Source organism: Mesocricetus auratus, unplaced genomic scaffold (assembly GCF_017639785.1).
Source record: "Mesocricetus auratus isolate SY011 unplaced genomic scaffold, BCM_Maur_2.0 Super-Scaffold_100011, whole genome shotgun sequence".
Lineage (NCBI taxonomy): Eukaryota > Metazoa > Chordata > Mammalia > Rodentia > Cricetidae > Mesocricetus > Mesocricetus auratus.
In genome coordinates, this window is record NW_024429195.1 from 58,838,046 (window position 1) to 58,865,579 (window position 27,534).

General features: G+C 41.8%; 1 protein-coding gene across 1 annotated transcript in view; it reads left to right on the plus strand.

Moving 5' to 3' along the window:
- The first annotated feature begins 597 nt into the window (after positions 1-597).
- Positions 598-27,534, plus strand: part of Zdhhc17 (zinc finger DHHC-type palmitoyltransferase 17) — a 54,626-nt gene continuing 27,689 nt past the window's right edge. Inside the window, exons 1-4 of the mRNA XM_005068060.4 lie at positions 598-784; positions 20,706-20,809; positions 23,596-23,718; positions 27,072-27,149. Of these exons, the coding sequence (XP_005068117.1) occupies positions 692-784; positions 20,706-20,809; positions 23,596-23,718; positions 27,072-27,149 (398 nt within the window). The 5' untranslated portion in view covers positions 598-691. The remainder of the gene's footprint in view (positions 785-20,705; positions 20,810-23,595; positions 23,719-27,071; positions 27,150-27,534) is intronic.

The window sequence follows — 27,534 nt, forward strand, 5'->3', positions numbered from 1 at the left end:
AGTCATTTTTATCTAGGTCACACTCCGGTGCTTTCAGTTCTGAATTCCTGGGTCACACTAAAATGTAGCAGATGGGGATGTGTGGGGCTTTGACCTTGTGAAACAATTATTTAGCGATGCACTAGCTCAATACCAAAGAGGGCAAGACGGGATCACATAACAAAAAGCTTTTCCAAGAAGCCAGGTTTCGTCCTTGTTCCCTCGGGCGCCCCCGAGGCACAGGTAGGGAGGAGAGGGGCAGAAAGCATCCTTGATCTCGCGGGTCGGGGGTAACGCTCGAAGGCCCCCCCCAGCTTCCCCAGGAGGGGTCCCGGCCCTGCACTGCGCAACTCTGGGACTCGGTCCTTGCTCCAGCCGCCTTTCCCGGGTGACCGGAGCCGAGCAGCATCGGCCTGCGGCCGGGACCCGCCCCCGGATCGCGGCGCCCACGCCCAGCGCGGTCCGTTGTCCCGGCGCAGTGCAGCAGAGCTCGCACACTCCCGCCCGGCGCCCGGACGGCGCAAGCGCATCGGGACCCGCGCCCTCCGCGGAGGGAGGGGCCGAGGGGGCGTCCCGGGGGCTTTGGGCGAGGGGGAAGGGGGAGGAGGAAGAGGCGGGCGGCCGCGTCGCCCTGGTCGGGGCTCGCGCTCGCCCTCGCGTTCGCCCCTCCGCCTCTGCCGAGCCCCGCGAGGCTGAAACGCTTTCTCCCGGCATGCAGCGGGAGGAGGGATTTAACACCAAGATGGCGGACGGCCCGGATGAGTACGATACCGAAACGGGCTGCGTGCCCCTTCTCCACCCCGAGGTGAGGGGCCGCGACGAGCGCCCGGGCCCGGGCCCCGGGGCCCCGCCGTCCCCGCTCCCTCGGGCTCGCCGAGGGCGTCCGCGCGGGGGGCCGTGCGGGACCCGGGGAGGGAGGCTAGAGGAGCGGGTCCAGGCCCGAGCGCGGCGGCCGGCGGCCGAGCGGATAACGGGGGAGGAGATAGCGGGGCGGGCGCGGCCGGGGCGGGCTCTGGGCCGCCGTCCCTGGCGGTGCCTGGAGGGCCGAGGCGGGGGTGTGGATGGGTCTGCTCGGTCGCCGCGCCGCCGCTGGGTGCGGGGGCCGCGCTGACACTGGGAACCTGCGCCCCAGCCCCTGCTCCCGGCCTCCCCAGGGCGAGCAGGGAGCCGACCCCGCGGTGCGCTTCTCTCCCCTCCCTGGCCGCGGTGGGTGGGTGACTCTGCCCTCTCCGTCGCTTTACTCTTGGTGGGGGGATCGTAGTTTCTTGGGCAAAGTGACGTCCTTCCAGGATGTGCCATGGCAACCGACTCGCCGCTCAGGACGGCGGGTTTCGGGGTTTTGAGTATTTGCCCCGAAGCCGTGAAAACGAAAACAAAACAACAAAGAGCGGTCAGAATTTTCGGGACAACCCCCCCCCCCCACGTTCGCTTGTCAGAGTACAGCTGTTGTAGGACCCGGGTCCGTGTCGGGGAGGGTAGACAGTGCAACACGGTCCCCATCGTTTCTTTTGTATCTTCTCACGAAAGTGAACATCGCTGTCCCCCAGATGGGCCACGTTCTGTAGTTGTTTGCCTCCCGGTTTGTGGCCGGGTTTGTGTTTAGCTAATACCTGGAAGCAGTTCTGTGTGCATTCGGGTTTTTAACCGGTGCACGGTGAGGTGCCGGGAAGGGAGGAAAGAGGAGCTCAGCTCCCTGCAGAACTCAGGTCGTGTCTCGAGGTTGAATATTGTGCACGAATCTGTGGTGTTCACTACAGGGCCAGCAAAGGTGGTTACTTTGCGTGAAATTGATTTTCTTCCTGGATTTTTGCATCTTGCGAAAATTGTGAATAACAAGAGCCACTTTCTCATATGTTCACTCTCCGTCATCAGTCATCATTTCATTCATAACTTCATTACATGCAAAACTAGACAGTTTCTTAGAAATACATGCCCGGAAAAGTAAGTCTCACCAGAAAAAGTTACTTTGGGCTTCTGACAGAACTGTGCAGTAAGAATAAAGTTTTTTAAAAATTGAAGTGGTAGGGCCTGGGGGCTCAGTGTTGAGAGCACTGCTCTTTCAGAGGTCCTGCGTTCAATTCCCAGCTACCATACGATTGCTCACACCTGTCTTACTCCAGTACCCGGGCATCTGACACTCTCACACAGACATACACATGCAGGCAAAACACCAGTGCACATGAAGTAAAAATAAACAAGTCATTAAAAATGAAAGTGGTAACAATTGACATTTGAGACATTTCTTTTGGTTTACACTTAAGCCCTAAAAATATGTCGAGAAAGTTTTCTGACGTCTTGCAATTGTGGTTAAGGAATAGTTCTATTCATCTGTTCATGTGTGTATATTTCAAGCACTTAAAGTGCCCTATGTATTTTAGGACAGTTGGTGGAGGTGGAGGGAGGAGGATTAGAAATTCAAAACTAGCCGGGCGTTGGTGGCGCATGCCTTTAATCCTAGCACTTGGGAGGCAGAGGCAGGCGGATCTCTGTGAGTTCGAGACCAGCCTGGACTACCAAGTGAGTTCCAGGACAGCCTCCAAAGCCACAGAGAAATCCTGTCTCGAAAAACCAAAAAAATAAAATAAATAAATAAATAAATAAATAAATAAAATTCAAAACTAGCCCAAACAGTATGATGAGTTGGAGGCCAGCTTGGCTAAATGATACCCTGTCTCCAAAAACCAGACCAAACTATAAACAAACAAAACAAAAAGCTTTTTGCATTGTGAAAGTGTATGTTGTATGTTACTTTAAACATAATTTTCCAGGGTGTGGTAGTGCACACCCAGTTCTTGGGAGGCAGAGTCAGGAATGTCTCTGAGTAAGACTGGTCTACATAGCAAGTTCCATGCTATCCAGGGCTACATAGTGAGATGGTTTCTCAAAAACTTTTTTTTTCGAGGCAGGATTTCTCTCTGTAACAGTCGTGGCTGCCCTTGCTTTGTAGACTAGGCTGGCCTTGAATTCACTGAGATCTGCCTGCCTCCCCAAATAGTGGGGTTACGGGTGTGCACCACTACAGCCTGGCAAACTTTTTTTTAACTTGCTAATGAGTCTAGAGATTGCTCAACATAATAGAGAACTTGAAGTTGAGGTGTCATCAGTCTGTTATTTAATAGATGGTATATTACTAGAAAGCCAATTTCTCTCTTGTTCAGAGTTGAAGTTGGTGTGGTGTCTGTTCCTTTTACCCTGTAAGTGCAAGGTCTAGTAGTTTAAATTCTGGAGCTCTGGGGACTGACAGAAATCAATTTTTTTTTCCTGTGGTTAGTCTCTCGCACCTGCTGTGGACCTGGTATTACTCTGCTCCTTGCAGTGTTTTAGGAGCAGAACAGGGTGTTATTTCTCTGAGTGTGTGAAATTGGGATGATGATGATGATGATGATGATGATGATGATGACACTTAACTAGTGGCCTGTTAAAGAGGTTACATGAGATAATGGAGAACACAGGCTTTGGGGCCAAAATGATGGGATTACAATTCTTATGCTTCTGTTTTATTTCCTCGTCCTGTCTCCTCTTCCTCCTTTTCCTTCTCTACTTTCTCCTCCTCTCCCTCTTCCAGGCAGGGTGTTTTGTAGCCTAGCCTACACACTAGTAACAAAGGATGTCTTTGGAGTCTGATCCTCACACCTCACGAAGTGCTGGGGATTGATCTCAGTGCTTTGTGTATACCAGGCAGGTGCTCTACCAATGCTCATTCCCATTCCTGGATTCCTCAAATCCTCAGCAATGACAGGATACGAAGACAGACTTGTCTAAGCTTCTGTTTGCTCATCAGAGAACACTGATGTTGCCAGGATTTGTTTAGCTCTGAGAGAATACACATCAGAATATGAGTGAACACCCTGCAGGCGCTTTGTTAAGGTCATCTTTCCACTCTCACTACCAGAAGAATTACTACTTTTCCAGTAATTTAGAAATCTTTGTGGCTTTGCATTTTGTAGGAACATTTCATTTTACTTTTTTCTTTAGAGTTAATGCTGACAAAAATAGTTTTTAGGTATTCGTTAAATAGACGAATTATTTGTAGGATAGAGAGTTTAGCTGTTGCCAAACATGTTAGAACATACCCAGAATACAAATACTTGAGGAACTGAAACAGGAGGGCTGTGAGCTCCCCACTAGCCAGAGCTACACAGCCCCACTCACTTTAGATAAATGGACAGATTCTAGATAGATAGAATCAGCTATTGCTAAGTCACCAATTTGTATGGAAACTGCCCACTGCTAAAACCTTTTTTACACAAGTCTGGACAGTTGAAGTATTTCTAGAGGCACTTTTTAAATGAAATACCACTTGTTTAGTGAGTCATGCAAACACTTGCTTATCAGATTTGGACCAGGTGTGGCACTGAATTTAGAATTTTGTGTGTTTAAGATCAAAAGGCACTATAGGATAGTGGTTAATGTGGGTTTGCTGTTCACTGACATGGTGAAATTTTATTTTCCTCATTTGTGAAGTTGGGATGCTGTGTTATCTTGTCAAGTTGTGAGCATAGTATTAGACAAACTACTGTTTGCAAAGCAGCCATCACACATTTGGACTGACAGGCAAACCTGAAGGCCGTGGCATATCACATAGTGAATACTGAAAGGGAAGTTGATATTACCGTTGCTCTGTTGCAATAGGTGATAATTCATTTTATCACAGAGGAAGAATTAGAGGCTATTTGGAGCTAGATAAACGGACCATCAGAGGATTAGGGCTAGTCCTGGCTCTGTAACTGAGTTAGTAGATGCTTAACTGCTCTTAGTTTCTTTGCTTTTGAGATAAAGAGAGTAGACTAGATGATCCCCACATCTCTTTGAACTCAGATGTTCTGAGTGATTTTTTTTCAGGGTAATCAACTTGAACGTCTAACTGATAGATGTACAACACTATTTTAGATCATGTGCGTTAAAGTGAAATGGGTAATACGTTTTCCTGAAAGTAATAATCTAGTTGGGAGCATACGTGTCTATGAACCACTCTATGGAGTGCAAGTCAGTGCTGAATGGAGTGTAGAGCCTGCCAGCAGTGTCAGGTTCCCGTCACTCAGAATAACCGGCTAGAAGACTGCAGAAGAGGGACAAAGAGCATACCCTATGCTGGTCTGCAGGCCAGCAGGTCTTGTTTCGTAGTTCCTGAGCCTTAGCAGATCAGCTCAGCGCTTCTGCAGCGTATCCTAGCAGCTCTGTGCTTCAGGTTCTGACAGCATTGGACTGGGTTGCCTAGATTATCTGGACTTTCACTTACTGTTTTCCTCCTTTCTTCCCTCATTTTTAAAACCTAATACTGCATCTATCCCCAACCCCAAGAACATGGTGACATTTTATCCATTTTCTTTTCTCATGCTTTGTCTTGGTTGGATATTGAAGTAAAGTATTCCTGTAGTTGCTGTCTTCACAGGGTTTCTTCACAAAGTCTCCCTTTTCAGGCTCTAGCAGTGATGACTTTGCTGTTTTCCATTTGTACTTTTCATCCTTTTATGTATTGAGAGATGTATTTGTTTATGTGTAGAAGCTAATGTCTTGCTTTAAAAAAGCAGACAGAAAACTACTTTCAAAGTTGTTTTCTTCTGTTAGGTTATTGGCAACTCTGTCATCAGATATGTGTTTGTAGATGTTAGATAGGATGTCTTTTTTCTTTTTAGCATTTTTTTTAATTGGGTGTGGTGGTGCACACTTTAATCCCTGCACTGGGAGGCAGAGACAGGTGGATCTCTTGAGTTTGAGGCTATCCTGGTCTACGAAGTGAGTTCTAGGACGGTCAGGGTTATGCAGAGAAACCCTGTCTCAAAAACAAAAAGATGTATTTTTATTCTTTTTTTATTTATGTGTCTGTGTTTGTGTGAGTGTGTGTGCACGCTTATGGAGGTCAGGTGAGGGCAGTAGAGCCCCTTTGAGCTGGGCAGTTGTGAGCTATCCCCTGTGGGTGCTGGGAACCAAACATGGAGCCTCTGCAAGTGCTCTCAACTGAGCTATCTTTCCAACCTCCTCTTTTTAGTGGAAGCAAAAATGTTCTAAGTCTGTCATTGTGATTTAGATTTAAAGGCATAGTAGCTACTGAGTCTCTGTAGAAAATGAAAACAAGATTAACCATTGACCTTATGGAGTATAATAAATCCAAAGATGGAAAGTATTAGAACCAAAATTCTTACTTGGTTTGAGAAAAGTAAAATGCCATTTATCAGTTCTGTATTTTCCCCCCAGTCTTAATTTCATTCTTTTTTTAAGGTAGGGTCTGATGTAGTTCAGGCTGGCCTCTGCCTCTACCTCCTGAAGTGTCGGGCTTACAGGTGTGGGCCCAGGTGTTGGTTTGTTTTCTTTCTTTCTTTTTTTTTTTTGGTTTTTCGAGACAGGGTTTCTCCGTGGCTTTGGAGGCTGTCCTGGAACTAGCTCTTGTAGACCAGGCTGGCCTCGAACTCACAGAGATCCCTTGCCTCTGCCTCCCGAGTGCTGGGATTAAAGGCGTGCGCCACCAACGCTTGGTGGTGGTTTGTTTTCATTGTCGACTTGACACAATGTGGAATCAATTCCTTGAAAAGAGTGTCTCATTGGGAACTGTCTAGATTAGGTTGGCTTTGGAGCATTGTCTGGATGGCTGCATTAATTGAGGTAGGAAGACACAGCCTCAAAGTGGGTGGTGCCATTTCCCCCGGGGGTGAGGGTGGGGGTGGGGTGGGGAGTGTTAGGGTCCTGGGCTGCATAAAGTAAGCTGAGCCCTGGGCATGCATGTATTCTCTCTCTGCTCTTGATGGGATGTGACTAATTACTTCAAGTTCCTGATTCCTTGACTTCCTGTTATGATTGACAGTAGCCTGGAATCATGACTACAGTGAACTGATTTCTCCCCTAAGGTTTTTCTGTTTGGTTGGTTTTTTTGGGGGGGGGTCAAGGCATTTTATCATAGCAACGGAACGGAAACTAGGACACCCAAATTCTCATCTTAAATTATTTCATTAGATAATTTGTGAGTATTATCTTAAAAGTATTGAGTGTCTATGAGGTGTGTAGATAGAAAAGTGTGGGCAATGAATGAAGACTTTGTATTCGAATCTCAATTTGAGCAATAACAGAACTTGTATTCAAATCTCAGTTCTGTTACTTACTAGATGTCTGACCTGGACAAGTTTTGAACTCTTGTGTGCCAGCTGTCTAAGCTAATACCAAGTTATAATAGTATGAGATTATTGTAATGAGTAAATGAGTTGATAAAACTTTGCATAAGCAGAGTTCTATGTCTAGCCATTGACAAACACAGTAGATCTTAGCTATTAATGTAATTGTATTAGTTATGGTTTCTTTTGTTGTGAAGAGACACCATGACCGCAGCATTTCTTATAAAGTAAAACACTTAATTGGGGTTTGCGTACAGTTTCAGAGGTTCAGTCCGTTATCATCATGGTGGGGAACTTGGTGTACAGGCGGATGTGGAGCTGGAGGGAGCTGAGAGTCCTGCAGGCAACAGGAAGTCAAGTGAGACACTGGGCTGTGTCCTGAGCATAGGAGTCCTCAAAGCCCACCACCACAGTGACGCACTTCCTCCAACGAGGCCACACCCATGACGATAAACCTCACCTCCTTATAGTGCCATAGTGAGGTTAAATGGGGGCCAAATACATTCAAACTATCACAGCAATAATAGATAATACCTCAAATTGAGCAATAGTGGTGCATATATTATGTACATACACCCAACGTATGTTTTAAATATGTTATATATTATATATATGATATATGTGTTGTGTTATGTTTTACTCTTTTGTCTTTTTGAGGAGCCCACTGCCCAGCTCCCATAGAGGCTTATTCTTACTTATGAATGCCTGCCCTTAGCTTGACTTGTTTCTTGCCAGCTTTTCTTAAATTATTCCGTCTACCTTTTGTCTCTGGGCTTTTATCTTTCTTTCTTCTGTTTGTCTTACTTTCCTTCTTACTCCATGGCTGACTGAGTGGCTAGGTGACTGGCCTCTGGCATCCTCCTCTTCCTGGTGGCTGACCCCGGCATCCTCCTGTTCCTCTTCTGTTTACACCCTCTGCCTGCCAGCTCTGCCTATCCTTGCTCCTGTTTTGCTATTGGCCAGTCAGCTCTTTATTCAGGTGTTTTAGACAGGCAGAGAATCAGTTTCACAGATTTAAACAAATGCAGCATAAACAAAAGTCACACACCTTAAAATTCCCCAAAGTATGCATATGTTAGGTTGGAGATAACAGAGACTGAAGTACTAAAGTAATACTGGTTGTTTGAAGGATAGGCAGAGGGATTTTATATACTCTTTCATAACTCATGCCTGCACTCAGTCCTTCCTCATGCCCTAATGTTTATTAGCCTTTCTTGTTTTTTTTCTTTTTTTTTTGGTTTTTCGAGACAGGGTTTCTCTGTATTGTTTTGGAGGCTGTCCTGGAACTCACTCTGTAGACCAGGCTGGCCTCGAACTCACAGAGATCCGCCTGCCTCTGCCTCCCGAGTGCTGGGATTAAAGGCGTGCACCACCAACGCCCGGCCTCCTTTCTTGTTCTCATCTCTACATGTTATACTGTGCACATATGTTTACTGATACACGTATATTGTTGTCTAGATCCTGCATATGGGAGAGAATATACATTTTTCCCTGAGACTTGTGTGAACTCATTTAATACTATATAATCTAAGTGCTGTACTTAAGCGTTTTCAAACAAACTGAGATTTGTGCTTTGCAGTGAGTGGTGCCTTTTGCTTTGAGCATGTAGTGATAGGTGGCTGGTTGTCACCCCAGTACATGGGCTCTCTTTGATTGTCCCTGACATTGTAAATGTACACCCGCTGCCCCTCATTTCAGCCAGCAATCATTGAAAGAATATTTGAGAATGGATGAGACTTAGCTATGCTCAAACTATAGCTGGGTTCTAGTAAAATCAAGAAAATTGCAGCATTGGAACATGTGGAATATGGCTTGGAAGAGTCCAGGGGTAATAGGTCTTTAGAAAATGCTGCATTCTAATTTTTGGTGGCTTATAAATGGTATTGACAACCAAAGGTAAGTACAACAGTGATGGAGAGGAGACCAACTCTGACCATGAAGTTTAGTAGTACAGTAACCAATTAACTCTGTCTCTAACGCTGTAAAAGATATATATATATATATATATATATATATATTTTTTTTTTTTTTTTTTTTTTGGTTTTTACGAGACAGGGTTTCTCTGTATTGTTTTGGAGGCTGTCGGTCCAGCCCAGCCTCAAACTCACAGCGATCCGCCTCCCTCTGCCTCCCGAGTGCTGGGATTAAAGGGGTGCGCCACCACCGCCCGGCAAGATTTTTTAATTACTATAAATAATCCTCCAGTTGTTACATAAAAATTCTAAATGGTAAAAGCATGTTGTAGGTAGTTCCATTGGCCGTGTTTTGTCTTTGTGACACCAGATAGTAATGGTGTTCTTTACAGTAGTAACCTCTTTCATTCGGTGAAACTGTCAGTATCTGTTCCAAAGGAAAGTCCACTATCCAAATTCTGGAGAGCAGAAAAAGCCAGAGTTCCTCAGAAACTGGTGAAGCTGGTTCCCCTCTAACAAAGGAGGCAGTTCTCTTATCACTGGCAGAAGGGACAAATGGCTGTCTATATTGCCTGTTAGCATCCAAAGCACACACTGGCCTCCAGGCTTCCTCCATAGTACAAATAGCTCTTCTCACCTCCTCCCTCACTATATTTAACTTTTGCTCAGGAGCATCACCTCCCCCCAACCCTCAGGCTCCTCACTTGGCCTTGTAACCTGGCTTTTGAGTCTGGTCTCCTCTCCCCTATGGCCAAGGCCAGTGGCTGGTCGTGTTCAGTCTACTACTTTCTCTTTCTGTTCCGAACTCTCCCAGATGCCTCTGGCTGCCCTTTTACTCATTACAATAAAAACCTTCCCCTAGGCCATACTTTGGAACAGTCATGTCCTCATTTTAGAGTCTCCAAATAAAGTTTAGAACAGTACCTAGGAAGTATACTTAGCTGTTATTATTTATCCTTTAAACGTTGTTTTTTAGAATTGTGTGTATGTGTTGCCATGGGGGTTCTGCATGAATGCAGGTGTGTCAGAACCCTGAGCTGGAGCTACTGGGCTTGTGAGTTTCCCTGAGGAGACTGAGGCACGGGAGTGGCTCTCTGTGGGAGCTGTGCTCCTCAGCTGCTGAGCCGCCTCTCACCTCTGGCCTGTGACATTAGTTTTCCTGTGCACTTCCAGATGAGTTGGTATGGATGAGAATCTTGCCTTTTAGTTTTGTTGTTTTACTTTGAGATTGTGTTTGTTCATGCACCTCCCTGAAGTTGTAATCGCTCATCATTCTTCAGTGTTTTGTAGGTCTAATTATGAATAAATTGTGTACATCGAATTCTTTGGAACATTTGGATACGATAGTATAGATATGCAGGATCTAAAGTTAATTAACTTGATTTCAAAGGTTCCCATCATTGAACTGTTTTGTGTGTATGTGAGATAGTCTTGTGTAGTTCAGGCTGGCCTCCAGTTTGTGAGTGTAATTGAGGATGCCCTTCACCTCTTGATCCTTTTGCTATTGTTGCTGAGATTATAGGTGCTCCACCACCCTGGATTTATTGGGGATTGAACCCAGTCCTTCATGTGTATCAGACAATCACTCTCCCAGCTGAGCTACATCTCCAGTCCCTGTGTGTGTGTGTGTGTGTGTGTGTGTGTGTGTGTGTGTGTGTGAATTGAATGTAGTCCAAGAAAAGGAACATAATTCTGGGGAAAAAATGGAACATCCTAGAGCCTAGTATTACTGCAAGCTGACTATAAACTTAACATTTCTGATTGATCTATCACCCTATCATGTGATTTGTTGTGTTTTATTGAATAGCATGTGGATTTTCAAGCTATGAAAAATTTTGAGCCACGGCATGTTTTGAACATTAAGAATTACTGACATAACTACTGTCAAACATGTTAGCTGGTATAGAAGGGTGTGCAAGTAGGAGTCCTGCAGCCCCACGTCCCCAGCAGAGCATGCTCCTCTCTGCTATGGAGGATGTTGTATTTCAGGTACACTCTTGCATAGTTGTCTTGTTAACATGTAAGTAGTTAATATGTTTGGAAATATGTAGTGTTTTTCTGAACCCTGTGTGGGCATGGTTCTATTTCAGAGCAAAACAATCTCACTTTTGTGCATCTTTCAGAAGCGTTTTGGGGACTGGAGAGGTTGCTTAGTTGGTGAAAGTCGCTAAGTGTGCAAGGATGAAGACCTGCGTTTGCTCCCTAGCACCCATGTACAAGTTGGCTCAGAGGCATGCAAGTTTAACCCCGGGAGTGTGGGAAGTCAAAGCAAGATTCCCAGAGCTTGCTGGCCAGCCAGTCCACCCAGATTGTGAGCTCCAGGTTCAGAGAGAGGCTGTTTCAGAAAATAATGTGGAGAGAGGGGCTGGAGCCATGACTCAGTCCCCACTCATCCAGAAGACCAGAATTCAGTTCCCAGCACCTACATTGGGTATCTTACAACTTCATGTAACTCCAGTTCCAGGGAGTTTGGCCCTTCTTTTGGCCTCTGAGGATGCCATACATTAAAAAAAAAGAAAAAAGGAAAAGAAAAAGAAAAAAGATGGAAGGCAGTTGAGACAGACAACCCATGTGGTTAGCCATTAGCCTCCAAACTCATATACACAAATTACATGAACAGAATAATTTAGTATGTAGCCATAGAGGATTGATTTGATTTTTTTTTCACTCAACATAATTCTTGGAGATTTGTCAGGTATTTTTGGCGATTCATTCCTTTTTGTTACTGATTATTGTAGACCAGACTGATCTCGAACTCACAGAGATCCGCCTACCTCTGCCTCCCGAGTGCTGGGATTAAAGGCACCGCTCAGCTAATGTACCGTTTCATACATACATTGTAAAATACTTGAGTTGTTTTAGTTTTTAGTGTCTTTAGATATTTGTGTGCAGGTGTTTGTGTAAACATAAGTTTTTAACTCTCTGGCGAAATGCTCATGAACACAGTTGTATCACGTGGCAGTTGTACATTAATGTTTTTAAGAAGTCAAGCTGTTTCCCGTCGCGGCTGTGCAGTTGACACCCATCAGCAGTGTGTGGATGATGTGATCTCTGCATCCTCACTGGTACTTGATGATGTTTATTATTTCATTGTATGGCTTCTTTCCTATCTGATTTTAGGATTATTTTTGTGATTAAGTTAAGGAGAGCCCAGACAGGGATACAGGGGATGTGGAGTTAGGGTCAGGTATGTGCTAGTGAGACATGAGTGCATGGAACAGAAAACATTTGTAAGTATGAGAGGTTAAAGGGGTGAATTGGAAGTAGGGAAAGAGAGGAGACACTTTTGATGTCTTTGTTAAGGTCATGAATGTGATAGTGTTGACGTCTTGTTGCGGAAAGGCAAAGTTGTGGATTTGCTAGTTAAAAATTCAAAAATGACTGAATGTGTGTGCATGGTGTGTGTGCGTGTGCGCGTGCGCACCACAACATGTGTGCTCCGTGTGTATGTCACAGCACATGTGTGGGTACATGTGTCACAACACGTGTGCTCAGAACAACTTAATAGAGTTGAGTCTCCCTGCCCTTATGTAAGTTCCAGGATTGAATTTCAGTTGCCAGCAAACACCTTTATCTGCCAAGCCATCTTGCTGGCCTCCATTCATGAGTATTTTAAAGCAAACGCACATGGATGAGGAGCTTATTTACACAGGTACTGATAACTGACCATTAGATTTTATTATAGTAACATCTGTGGGTTTGTTTGATTTGGGGTTAGGGAATAAGGAACAAACTTGCTTAATTGCAGTCACTCAAGTAGGGAAAGTTTTAACTAGGCCAAAGATGACAAGGTATGACTTGGTTTCAGATATTTTATGTCAAGTTTAAAAATAGATATTGAGGCAGCAATTCTATTAAATTATGACTTTTTTCTTTTCTTTTTTCCCCTCCTGTATGTGGTGTGTGTGTGTGTGTGTGTGTGTGTGTGTGTGTGTGTGTACCTTACACGTTAAGGTAGTCTCTTGTTGAACCTGGAGCTCAACATTCATTTAGCTTTAGCTTAGATGGCTAGCTTGCTGGAGAACCTGTCCACTTTCTCAAGGGCTGGGGGTTAAAACCAGGTTACAATATCCATATGGCTTTAAGTAAGCAATCACTTTATCTACTGAGTCATTTCTCAGCCTGGTCCCTCCCTCCCTCCCTCCCTCCCTCCCTCCCTCCCTCCCTCCCTCCCTCCCTCTCTCCCTCCCTCTCTCCTTCCTTCCTCAGTGTCTTAGTTAGGGTTTCTATTGCCAAGAAGAGACACCATGACCGTGAAAACTCTTATGAAGGAAAACATTTAATTGGGGTGGCTTACAGTTCAGAGGTTTAGTCCATTATCATCATGGCAGGATATAGGGGCATGCAGGCAGACATGGTGCTAGAAAAAGAGCTGAGAGTTCTACATCTTGATCTGCAGGCGTCAGGAAGTGAACTGTTCCATTGGCATAGCTTGAGCATAGGAGACCTCAGAGCTCACCCCTACAGTGACACACTTCCTCCAACAAGACCAAACTTACTCCAACAAAGCCACGCCTCTTAATGGTGCCACTCCCTATTGGGACCATTTTCTTTCAAACTACCACAGACTTCATCTTCCTTTGTAGCTAGCCTATGGTGGCCAGGAACTTGTGATGGCTCCTCCCTCAGCATCCTGAATGCTGGGTATGGGACTGGTATAGGCAACTACACCCTTGAACATTTAGCCCATCCTAATATTTATGATGATAAAGCCATGGCCTCTTAGCCATTTCCTGAGTGTGGGAAGTGGCTAATAGTCAATGGTTTATGATATTAAATTATGGTATTAAATGATGACTTATTAAACAGTGATATTAAATTAATGATACTAAATATCCCTTCTCATGTATATTTTCATTCCTGTATCCTTGGTGAAGTGTCTCTTGTCTGTCCTAGTTCACTGGAGCTGCTGCTGTAAGATAACAGACTAGAATGCTTAAACACAGAGCCTTTCCTCTCCAGTTTTGGAGGCTAGAAAACAAAGAACTAGATTAAACTGTTGACAGGTATGCTCTCTCCTGATATCTTTAACTTTTAGATGTCTATGGTTTCACTGTGTTTTTTTAGTCTATGGTTACGTTTGGTTTTGTAGTAAGCTTTGAGTTAATTTTATATAATTTGAGTTATAAAAATTGGCTTGATCTTTTTATCTTAATTTTTCCCTCTGGATATCCATTTATTTCAGCAAATTTTTTCCTCCATTGAATTGCTTTTATATTGTTGAGAAAATAGTTGCATATATATGTGGGTTTTAATTTCTGGTCTTTTGTTTTGGTTTTTGTTGTTCTGTCTCTCTGGTCGCTTGGTCTAAAACTAAGCCAACACTCTGTAGTATTGATAACTTTTGTGTGATCATTCTTTTCTTTTGTATGTGTTTGTGTGTGATCATTCTTAAAAAATGACTTTTAGAAAAGAAGTCATCTTCCCATATAAATAAACTTTCTGTAGGCATAAAGACTCTTGGGGGATTGTGACAGACACTGTATTATAAACTTGAGGAGAATGGGCATCTTTATGATGGATATTCTAGTTGATGAATACGATATGCAGATTTTTCTTTCAGTAGCATTTAACATAAAATACCACATATGTGTGTCTGATTGCACTGACTTGTGTCTCTCATTCACTCTTGTTCATCTTCAGTTCTTGATTTCACCACACCATTTCTATTAGTGAAAAAAATTCCCAGTCTGAAACCAAACCAAACATGATTATTTTCCTTAGATCTCATTTCTGGTCTGACTTCTGTTCTTATTCATAGCAAAACTTCCCTAAAAGAGTTGTGGGTATTCTTTGTCTATAATTCCTTTCCATCCGTCTACCTTAAACTATCTCCAGTCAGGCACATATCCCTTTGTCAGAATTATTTGACCTCAGTGTTGCTGAATCCTAAGACCACTCTTCCTGCAGCATAATGTTTGCTTCATAAGCTGTCTTCATTTTGCTGCAGGGAAATAGAAACCAAAATGATAATTTTTGGTGTTTCTTAGGTATCCCCAAATGAGGAAGTCTGATAAATCTAAGTATAGTGAAAAAGAAAACATTTGCATTGTTAGTGAAGAGTATAAATTGGAACCACTCACTACCTTGAAATACAACTTAATGATGAAGTTCAAGAAACTGAATTGTTTTATCTGCATATGTTTTCCTAATGTGATAAAAAAAGAAAAACTAAGCAGCACTGCATCAAAAAGAATAAGCAGCTGTGCCCAGTAGGGCAGTGTTTTTGTGTGGTTTACTGATGTAATAAAATGCCATTTACCACTGAGGGAAGGAGAGCCATTTGTATGAGTGCTGATAAGTCTCAGAAAGGTCGTGTTTTCTTCTGGGTGCGAGAGATAAATGCTCCTGCTACACCTGGTGGAGAACAGGGTATTTGGAACAAGATTTCTTTCCTCTCAGCTTGCTTTTGGAGCACAGCTCTGAGATCAGGATCTGATAAACACTCCTGCATTTTAAAGAGAGAGGTTGAACTTGCTCTAAGTAGCTGTGATTTACCCCACAACTTTGTGTCACCACCAGCCTGTCCAACGTGGAGAGAATTTAGTATAAGAAGAGATTCTTTGAAGAATTTAAAGAGATTCTCTCTAGATTGACCTAATAGCATTCCTGCTAAAATTGGCCTGTGTGACCAAACAAGGACAAGAGTGGAATCAACTGAACAATGGCTCACACCCGTCATCCCACCAGCACATGGGAACACAAAGCTGAAGGTCCACAGGTTTGAAGCCAGGCTGGCCTGCTTTAGTGAGATGTTGATTCAGTGTTCTATCAGTCTTGCAGAACAGACCTCAGAACTCGAGATGTCCCAGTTGAGAAAGTCTGCTTGAATATCTCCATAGGTATTCAGCAGTTGAAAGAACTACACATAGTGCCAACTCTGCAATTTGGACTTTGTCTCTTCTCTAATCCTGTTTATCCTCTGGTAGGTAGGTGCTCCCCAACCCTCAAGATAGTGGGGACCTAATTCCTGGAACCAATAACTATTACCTCTGAAGGAAAGTCATTGCAGAGATGGCAAAGGATCTATGATGGGGACTTGTTCTTGCATTTAGTAAGCAAGAACAGTGATTTGGGGTTTCTTATCCAGAAGCCTAAAATAATAAATCTGTGTTGCTTTAAGCCACTAGGTATGTTACAATAGAGATAGCAAACTAACATAATTCCTTGACACAATGCTTAATGATTTGTTTGCATAGTAATGGGAGCTCAGGTAATAGGCTATCTAGGTGCCTGAGGGAAATGAGGGGAAAGGGAAAGTGATACTTGAATTGAGAATTGAAGGGTTTAAAACTTTGCCTACACCCAGTACTACTAAGTAGGATGGAGACCATGAGCTAAGATGTAAGATGGCAAGGTTTGAAAGTGCACATGTTTAGGAGAAGGAGAATGGTAGACACAAGTTGAAAAAAGTAAACCGGGAGAGGTTTGTGGAGAATTTTATGTGATTGCTAAAATGATCTCACTTACTTGATAAACCCCATTATAAAATCTGAAAGAGAGATGTAGGGGCAGCAGTAGTCTGGGCAGAGTGAGAAGATGTTGTAAGGGGTACAGAGAAAGGGACCAGTGAGGATTAGCTTAGAGAAAAGCATTCTTGAGCTTTGAAATCAAGAGTCAAGGTTGAATGAGTGTTCTAGCTAGGACATTTAGTAGGTAGAAATAAACGCCTTTTAGCAAACATGAAAACCAAGAGTGAGTGTTCGCTCAACACAACTGGGATACCACTAGTTTCCCACCTCCTCCCCCATAGGACAGGACTAGCCCTCCACAACTAGCCTGTCATCAGGAGATGCTTGTGTACTACTTGGGAGGACTGGTTGTGTATCTATCTAATTCTGTTACTCCTTGCATAAGCCTTGCTGATTGAACTCGGCTGCATATTGAACTGGATACATAATGCCTTTATTCTCAAAGATGTGAGTTCAACATTCTTCTAAGAAATTATTCATAATGCTTAGGCTTTTTAACCCTGTTTCTGTACCACTCAGATTACATTTTGGTAACTGAGTTTAAATAACAGTGTTTGCCTGTATGTAACTTACATTTTAAAAGGAAAGACAGCTTATAGTGCTTAAAAGGTGTTTCCTCAGAAGCTTTCAGAGTAATTTTGTATCTGACCCAGTATTTTGGAACCTACTGGAAATATGCTGAAGGCTTGATGCTGATAAGTGCTGTTGGTCAAGGAGGAGGAAAGGAGACTTCCGAGATAATTTCCACCCAATGAGGAGCTGCATTAAAATGGTGCTGTTCAGAATCTTGAATTGGAAGACAAAACTGTTATTTACTTTTAAGTTAAAGGCCAAAACACAACTTTCAACCAAAAAGGAGTAAGAAATAATTTATTTTAGATCTAAGCATGGCCTGGAAACACAGATTTACATTACCCCCAGGCACCATGTTCTAAAATCACCACAAACTTCATCTATCAGGTTTTTTTTTTTTTTTTTTTTTTTTTTTTGGTTTTACAAGACAGGGTTTCTCTGTATTGTTTTGGAAGCTGTCGGTCCAGCCCAGCCTCGAACTCACAGAGATCCGCCTGCCTCTGCCTCCCGAGTGCTGGGATTAAAGGCGTGCGCCACCAGGGCCCAGCTCCATCTATCAGGTTTTTATAGGAGTAGAACAGAGAGTCATAACTCTAGACAACTTTTCATTATGTTTTGGACGCATCAAGAAAATGGGTTCAGCAAACCAGGGATGTCTTTCCCATAGGCTTCAGCTGCTATTTAGTGTCATTCTTAGCTTGCAGATTGATGGGAAGACACCTAATAGTTGAAAGGTGTTAGCTCATGTAGAGTTAGGCTGTAAGGAGCCATTTAGGGAGCTAAGGTAGTCTAAGACAATTTGTCTCTGGACCTGCAGCATTCCAACTCCACACATCACTGATAGGAATCAGTCTTGTAAAGTGTTTAATGTAGGTGACTTGATGATTTTGCTAATGCTATGGGTATGAAAATGAGAAAACAATACCACCTATTTTTGGAAATTAGATTGTACTTTTGACTATTCAGAGATATTATTCTAAAATTTTTTCTTATACATGGTCACACATAAGAAATTAAGTTAGTGAGCCAGGCGGTGGCGCATGCCTTTAATCCCAGCACTTGGGAGGCAGAGGCAGGAGGACCTCTTTGCGTTCAAGACCGGCCTGTTCTACAAAGTGAGTTCCAGGACAGGCTTCAAAGCTACTGTGTTGAAAAAAAAAACAGAGAGAGAGAGAGAGAGAGAGAGAGAGAGAGAGAGAGAGAGAGAGAGAGAGAGAGAGAGAGAGAGAGACATTGTTTTTACAACCATCTCTAAAATATAATTAAGATTTATAGAGATCTATCTGTATAGTACTCCCTAAAGTAAATAGCTCTCATGATTCTATTAGTTAGGATAAACTAGGTTTTGCTGCAGGCTCAACAATGTGTTAATGGCTTCAATGTTATTGGTTTGTGCAACACATACATTATGGGGTAAACAGTAGCTACTTTTGGACCCAGAATGATGATTTTTACTCTGTAAAAGGATTGCTGGTATCTATGTCACAGAAAGTAAGAGTGAGGCACATATTTTTTTGTCCATAGTCAGTTAAAAATAAAAACCTATCACCAGCACAGACTTCTTTCAAGTGGCCAGTTGTATAATCTTACTATGTGCCTGAGAAGACAAGGGGGGATATTGATGAGTAGCATTACTGATTGCAGTTGTATTTAAATACAAAAGTCAAGACCAGAGAAGTCCAAGGAAAAGATTAATGTGTGTGATTATTAATCATATAATGTCAGAAATAAATTGAAGCCACAATCAGTAATTCTAGAAATGGGACAGGCATCTTTAAGTAAGAAAATGGGTAATATCTAATCGTGCATATACAAGTCTAATTGAAACATGTTAAATGAGTCTCAGGAACCAGTAGAATAAAGTCCTCATACTCCCAAAGTATGTTAATACTCACTCTCTTCCTTCCTTCCTTCCTTCCTTCCTTCCTTCCTTCCTTCCTTCCTTCCTTCCTTCCTTCCTTCCTCTCTCTTTCTCTTTCCTCCTCCTCCTCTTCCTTCCTTCCTCCCTCCCTCCCTCCCTCCCTCCCTCCCTCCCTCCCTCCCTCCCTCCCTCCTGTCCTCCCTTCTCCTCCTCTCCCCTCCTCTTCTTTCTTTTTTGAGATAGTCTCTCTGTGTAGTCTTGACTGTCTTGGAACTTGCTCTGTAGACCAGACTGGCCTCAAACTCACAGAGATCCTCCTGCCTCTGCCTCTCAGTGCTGGGATTGAAAGCATGTGCTACCATAGCCACCGTAAATGTTATTTTAAATAGGGAACAACTTAAAAATAATGTTCAGTGCCATGAGAAAATAGTTAATGATGTTGATAGGATTGCAAGTACTGTCCTTTCATACCCTCTTCAAGAAATGAAATGTTTAATGAGCTAGAGTTTTTTTGTTGTTTTGCTTTTCTGAGACAGGGTCTCTCTAGTGTGTGACTTTAGCTGTCTTGGAGCTTTTTATGTAGACCAGGCTGGCCCATGGTCAGTCACAGAGATCCACCTACTTTTGCACACCCCCCCCCCACGTAGTGTTGGATTAAAGTGTTTTCAGTATGAGCAAAGAAAATAATCACATCCATTCTTTTATTTCTGTTAAGGGCACCAGTATAGATGCATATGGTGGCACATTTGTTTGATTCCAGTACTTGGGAGGTGGAGGCAGGAGGATTGTGAGTTTGAGGTCAATCTAGGTTACCTGATGAGACCCTGTTTTTAAAAGAGGGCACTGGTATCATGCTAGGCTTTACTCTATTGTGGAAGACTTGATGAGTCATGTTCCTACCCTGTCATAATTTAAAGTCTAGTTGTGAGAAGAATTTTGGGGGGTATGTGGAAAAGGAGTTCAAGAGAGAGAATAGGAGTTTAGCAGAGCTAGCTTTAAAGTCTAGCCATCAGGGAGGTGATGTGCAGTGCATTCCAGCGTGTCAGTGTATGGAGGGCCTAAAAGCTGTAGTGGAAACACTATGATAACGTTTCAGCTCTAGTATAATTTTAAGGGGCTACAAGTTTGTGTGGTCTGTTGTTGACTAAGTATTACAGGGATGCTTGGCTGTACTCAGGCTGATTTCTGTTAGAGTAGTTTATCTATACAGGGTTAGGAAAGGCTAGTATCTGAGAGCAGAAGGTTTTGTTTGTTTGTTTTGAGATAGGGTCTCACTATGTAACTGTACCTATCTCATAACTAGCTCTGTAGACCAGGCTGGCCTTGAACTCACAGAGATCTGCCTGCCTCTGCCTCCCGAGTGCTGGTATTAAAGGTGTGTGCCACCATGCTTAGTAGAGGAATGTTCTTAGATGTTATAGTCCTCTAAGAGAACATGTAAGTCCTTTCCCTTTGTTAGCGTATTATATTTTATCTGGGACATAGTGTTGGAGCTGAGGTTATTTTAGAGTAATAGAAAAGTTGTCACAAGAGAATGAGAATTTCAGGAAAATGTGAAGAGTTCTGTGGTACAAATGACAATTGCTAATTTATCATTAATTTCTAATCTCAGAGCTTTTTAGTTTTGGGATGTGTACAAGGGGAAGGTTTATCTATCCATGCTTTTTCTCTAGAATATGGATTGTGAGTAAGCTAAACATATTTATTTCAATAATATATATTTGCCAAGTAGCACAAAATAAAAACATTAAAGTATTTTTTGTAGTTTTACATTTCTTGCTTATGTGCTTTTTCTCTTTAACAGGAAAGCAAACCACAAAGCCATTATAACCATGGATACGGCGAACCTCTTGGGCGAAAAACTCATATTGATGACTATAGCACATGGGACATAGTCAAAGCTACACAGTAAGGTTTTTGTTGTTATTTTCTTCCTTGACATTTGTTTTAAGTGAAGTATGAATGCGAATTATGTATTCTATGGCCTTGGGGAGGACGTTGGTATCTCAGTTAAACTGTAGTAATTCCCATCAGCTGTTGCATTTGTTACTTGCAGTTTTGTAGAGGTTTATTATTGTACCTTAAGAATATTCAGTGTGGACAACTAGAAAACATTTCCAACTTTAAAAGTACCTTTGATGGGGTTGGAGACGTGGCTCAGAGGTTAAGAGGTTAAGAGCACTGACTGCTCTTCCAGAGGTTCTGAGTTCAATTCCCAGTAACCACATGGTGGCTCACAACCATCTTCAATTCAATCTGGTACCCTCTTCTGGCAGGCAGAAAACTGTATATGTGATAAATCAATAAAATAAATCTTAAAAAAAAAGTGCCTTTGAGTTAAAAAGGTAAGAGCGTATCCCATATTCCCTACCACTCAACCAAGTACACAAATACAACATAGTTAATATTATATGTGCATATATATTTATTCTACTAAGGGGGATATATCATAAAAGTGTTCAAAATATAATCTTCCAGATGTCAGATGATATTGGTCTTTGAGATTAGATAAGAAAATGATGGATCTAGGAATATTGTCATTCAAATCATATGGAAGTTGAAATACAGCAGGTATTTTTATCTGCTGACAGAGGAGAAACATGAGTTGAGTCCTGCAGCATTTTAGAATTGTCTGACAGTTAGTAGTCATACTGTACTTACTTTTTGTCATGTTTTTCTTGTCTTTTTGATCATTTGTATATTTACTTCAAGAAGACCCATTAGCACATATTAAGTGTATATGGTAATAGATTCATTGTGATGTTTTCCTGCATCCCTATACTGTAATTTTTTAACCTTGTATTGGCTGTCTTATTGCCCTTCCTCTTCCTCCTGATCATCTTAGTAATAAGTTTCCCTTCTAGTGTCTTCTTTTAAAGTCTAGATATTTTGAATGAGAGAGGGAAGAAAGGTTTTTTATTTTGTTTTGTTTTTGAGACGGGGTCTCACTGTATGTGTATCTGTTGCTGGTTTGGAAGTCAATGTGTAAACCAGGCTGTTCTCAGACTCATAGATCTGCCTGCCTTTGCCTCCCCAAGTGCTGGAAATAAAGATGTATACCACCATGCCCTGCCTTAAAAGTTCTCTTGTACTGTATCAAGCTTCTGCAGTGCCACACACATAACTAACATTAATAAAAATCAGTCTTTAGTGAAAGAATACATTAAGGGGCTGCTAGGTGGCTCATTGGGTGGCACCTTTGCCACCAAGCCTGACAACTTAAGTCCCCAAGTTCTGTCTCTTGGACCCAAAGAGTGGAAGCAGAGAATTGACTCCTGTGAGTTGTTCTCTGACTTCCCTGCATGCACCATGGCACACATACACATATGCACACAACAAATATAAGGAAAAATTTAAATTATAGTTGTTTACTTGGAGTTGGAGAAGTGGCTCAGGGGTTAAAAGCTCTTGCTCTTCAGCAAGCCAGCGAACATTTCTCCATGGTCTGTGTTCAGTTCCTGCCTCCAGGCTCCTGCCTTCAATTCCTGCCCTGACTTCCTTCAGTGATGGACTGTATGTAACCTATAAACTGAAATACACCCTGTAGCCTATAAGCTGACGTACACCCTTCCTTTTTCAAGTGACTTTTAGTCAGTGTTTAATCTTAGCAGCAAGCAACCAACTAAAGCAATGTTACTAAAATTGAAGTATTGTCTTTATGCAATTAAAACCAGTGTTTCTACCTCTCCTAATTGATTAAAAACCAAAGCTCCATTTTCATATGGATTATTGGCTTGGCTTAATTTTTTTTTACTATGACTTTAGTTTCATTCACATAGCTTCTTTCTAATAGTTAGTTAAATCAACTTTGTACTTGGAAAATACTTCTAAATAAAAACCTTCTAGGCTCAGGGAGAACCCTTTCAGAGGAACTGGGTTCAGTTTCCAGAACCCACATGGCAGCTCGTAACTGTAGCCCCAGTTTCTAGAGGGATCCAAAGCCCTCCCCTGACTTCCAAGGTCACAGTGCACACATGGTACATATGCACACATGCAGGCCAACACTGGTGAAATAAATCTTTAAAAAGGTAAATTTTGATGCACAGTGCTGAGGATTAGTTTGTGTTTGTGTCCTTTGTCAGATGGGAGCCTCCTGGAGCTGCCAGTGGACGTTCCCTCAGGTTTTAATGAATTGGCTGAGTCACAGGACTTACTTCCTACCCCAACACACTACGTTTTATTTGTCTCCAGGAATATTAGCTAAATTTATAAATTGAGAATCCTAGTGTTCATGTAAAATAGTTTTTGTTCATGATAGTCCTCAAATTTCTTATGTATTCCCTGCTACTTATTTTCTTGTAATTTAATAGTTTTGAGCTTCTGTTTAGTTTTAAAATTTGCATAGTTTTATACACTGTTTTGATATGAAGAAATTGGCTGACTTTTATTCCTCCCCATATCTTTTTGTTTTATACCTAATGAAATTTTACATTGTTACAAATGAAATATTTTAAACTTGTAACAAAAGGGTTAGTAAAAGCTGTTGACATGCTGATTTTTTCAAATGTATGTTGGAAAATAGTTTTAATTTCTAAGTATGAAAATGAAGCATTAAGCCTACTGAGTGTAATTCCAGCAACTTGGGAGCTGAAGTAAGAGCTTGTTGTGTGTTTAAGGCTAACCTGGGCTATCCTGTCTCCAAAAAAGCTTTCAACATTTTAAGTAGTGGTAGCATTGCTTGTTCTCTTTCCTAGATATGGAATATACGAACGCTGCCGAGAATTGGTGGAAGCAGGTTATGATGTACGACAACCAGACAAAGAAAATGTTACACTTCTCCATTGGGCTGCCATCAACAACAGAATAGATTTAGTCAAGTATGTGGTTTCTGTGCTTTTCATTAATAAGCTTCCTAAGAACTAATGATTTCTAAAATCCATAACTTTCATGGTGTATATTCTGCATAGCTTACAAAACAACAGCTTGTGTTTAATACATATTGAAAGCTTACATGAGTCGTATCATATAGAGTACTTTTCCAAATATATTCTCTTTGGCCATAATTGTTGAAATAACTCCACTTGAGATGTAGCAATTATGAGTGAGAACACTGAAGTAGAAAGCTTAAATGTGCTACCCAATATCATCACAGCTAATAAAAGTTAGAATTAGACTTGACTTGGGCGATTTCACTTGACTCCTACATTCTAAGTATGGATTCTCCATGGGAAAAGCAGCGAGGAAAAATGTGTTGAAATGCTAATCCACACCAGGGCTGTGTGGTAAATGGTTTCCATCCTTTAGCGTAAATCTGTTTGTTTATTATTGACAAGAAAGTGATAATCAAGAGCTGAGTGATAGGAATCTATTGGTAATCTTTGATACTTTGGATGCTAGATGTTTTAGGTAAGGACATGAATCCAGAACAAACTGCTTGGAAATGGAAAGGTAAATGTAGCACAGGGAGTGAAGAACAGACAGGTATTAAAGCCACGGGAAGAAGCAGCCAAAGATGACGCAGTGACAGCCATGAAAGTACTAATGTCCCCAAGGAGCACGCTCTGTTTGCTCCTTCATCCCTCCTTCAGGTCCCTGACATTCCTCAGTCTTCAGTGTACACTCTCATAGCTAATTCTGGCTTGTGCGAAGTACGTGCCTCGTTTCATCTCTATGGAAGAAACTTTCAAATGGAATAGAAACCTAGGTTGGTAGATTCTTTATTTCTTGTTTTGCCCATCTCAAAGGTTATTATACTGTTTCTGGCTTTTGTCAGAAATCCATCTAGGCATGGCACTTTTCAAGAATTTTGTTGTTTGGTTTCTCTTAGGATTTTCTATTTCTTGTTTCTGCAGTTCGACATGATGTGTCCACAAAGTATGAATTTCTTTTTATTTATCTTAATGAGAATTCAAATAATTTTGAGTTCATAATATTTTTATCAGTTTTTTTGGGAAAAGCGATTAGCTTTTTAGCTATTGCTATATTTTTTTTTGCCTTCCCTTTCTTCTGCTAGTCCTTCCCATGTACTTCCCTTGTTCTCTCTCAAACTCATAGCCTGTTTTTAATTGTTAACATGTATGAATCTAAATAAAGAAGTACAACCTGCTCAGTCCATATAGTGTTAGTGGTATTATGTCTGTAATTTCAGGGCTGACCACTTTGTAATGGAAACCAGCAGTCTTCTCTGGAGAATACTGTTTCTCCTACTCTATTACTTTAGTTGTGTATAGTTCTTTCCTAGGGTTGAGAACCATGAGCTTTTCCCTTTCCATGTTAGTGTGTCTATTGACATTGTCTTTATTTGGCTCTTGTTTAAGTCATAGGTGTAGCTTCTCTGATATTTCTTTTTTTTTTTTTTTTTTTGGTTTTTACGAGACAAGGTTTCTCTGTATTGTTTTGGAGGCTATCGGTCCAGCCCGGCCTCGAACTCACAGAGATCCGCCTGCCTCTGCCTCCCGAGTGCTGGGATTAAAGGCGTGAGCCACCACCACCTGGCTTCTCTGATATTTCTAAGAGATGCAATCTCACAGCAAACTTCCTGTTCCTTTAGCTTGTGCAATATTCCCACTCTTCCTTCTATGATCCATGAGCCTTAGGTGCAGGAATTGTATCAGTTGAGACTGGGAACCACAGGATCACTTGTTTTCTGCTTTTTGATTGGTTGTGGTTTTCTATAATAGCCTCCATCCCCCAAGATGTTTCTTTAATGAGAGGTGAGATCTATACTTAGGTGTGGATAGAAGGATAAGCATTTAGAATGTAGGTGGGAATTATGCTGATTTAGTAAAGGGGTTGTTGAGGCTCTCCAAGATGGACATCTTTGCTAGCTCTGGGTAATTGGGTAGGAGTCTAGTTCCATGCATGATTTCCATCCTGTTGTGGGTCTTATGTCAAATTAAAGAGCTGATTGTTACCACCAAGGTACACATGCTAATACTGTACCCTTGGGGACATTGTGCCATGTTGGTTATTGTAGTTCAAAGGTATCATAGCAACTATTGGTTGTTTCCCTCTCTTGGAAGCCTATATGGTACATCTGGTAATATGAAAACTAAGTCCTCAAGGGAGGAGGCTTTCTGGTCAGATCCATTTCATATCTTCTGGGTCTTACAAACAAGTGCACAGTGTCTTCAACAATAGAGAGTTACCTTCAACTTCTGTGAGACAGCCCACAAAGGGAGCTTCTTGTCCCTCGTGTTGGGGTTTTCCTTGGATGGTCTATGGCTCTTTGAGGTACGCATTGGGAGAATTTCATTTCAACTATATATGTATACCAGGACTTATATATTATGTAATTTTGGTGAATATATGATTGCTTAAAACGTTTTCAGACATCCTTATTGTCATTTATCTTTTTTCCCTCCTTATGCATTTTTCTAAACCCTTCTTCTTCCTCCCTAATTAAATGTTCTCTCTGTTTTTCCTAGTACCTGGCTATTCCCTTCTGTGCTCCTCTGAGACACTGGGTGTGGCTTAAGCATGTATGAGACCTCAAAACCTACCTCCAAAGTGGCACGCTTCCTCCCACAAGGCGGTCTCTACTCCAGCAAAGCCACGCCTCCTAATAGTGCCTCTCCCTTTGGGGGCCATTTTCCTTCAAACCTCCACAGGCCCCGATTATTGTTTAGGGCTTCCTTTTGTGGGGTTCAAAAGAAGGAGGCATTTGGTTGTCAAGGAACATACAGTATGCAGATCTCTGTTCTAATTATCATGCTCACATTCTGTAAGCTTTTGCTTCCAGCCTGTGTCCCTTCCACTGGTACATCTGGTTTTAACTGTTTATGTCTAGTTATCAGGCATACGATAGTGAGCAGGGGGTTCTCTCCAAAAGTTCAGTTTTTCTTATTGTGTGTATACTCAGAACTCATTCACGGTGGATCGTTAGCAGTAAGCACTGCTGACACAAGCTGTACACACCTTTCTTGGCTCTTTGGTGTACAGCTACCCAACTCCAAAGTTTTGTGTGCTGCTCAGATACTTGTGATTGTCTGGTCACCTTTTTTATATGACTATTTGGCATTTGCTTTAGAAATCATTTCCTTCTAGATCAAAAAATAGTGATGTGTATGTAATATGAAATCCTTCTAAACATGTTTCTTAAACTTTCAAAAGACTGTTTATCTTCAAAGGTACAAAATAGGTTGATAGCTCAAGTGGAAAACATTTTTTGCACTATTTTCTAAAGTTGAAGATGAAAACTATCTAAATTACTACAAATTTTATTTTATAGATACTATATTTCGAAAGGTGCTATTGTGGATCAACTTGGAGGAGACCTGAATTCAACTCCATTGCACTGGGCCACAAGGTTCACATTTATTTCTATTTCACCCTGCCCCTTTGGCCTCTTTATCTTTTGTTTTTAATGATATGCCTATACATTGTATAGTTAATTGTTTATTTATTGCTGCCCAATGTTGTTTTCATTGGAATCAGTTATAGGTTGTCCTCAGGGAAGCATGCAAGTCCAGTTGTAAGGGTTGATTACATTTTGGATTAGTAAATATAATACTTTGGAAGTGTGTTTGTTTACAATAAAACTGGTTAGTTCTTGGGACTTTTAGGGTCATATTGGAATGGATTAGCATAGTAATAATTATATTTAAGGAAGTTAAGATTGTTTTCATTAAGTTGTCAAGGCTGTTGTTCACTAAAGACTTTCAAGAACCATAAACTCCTGTGTCTTGTTTTAA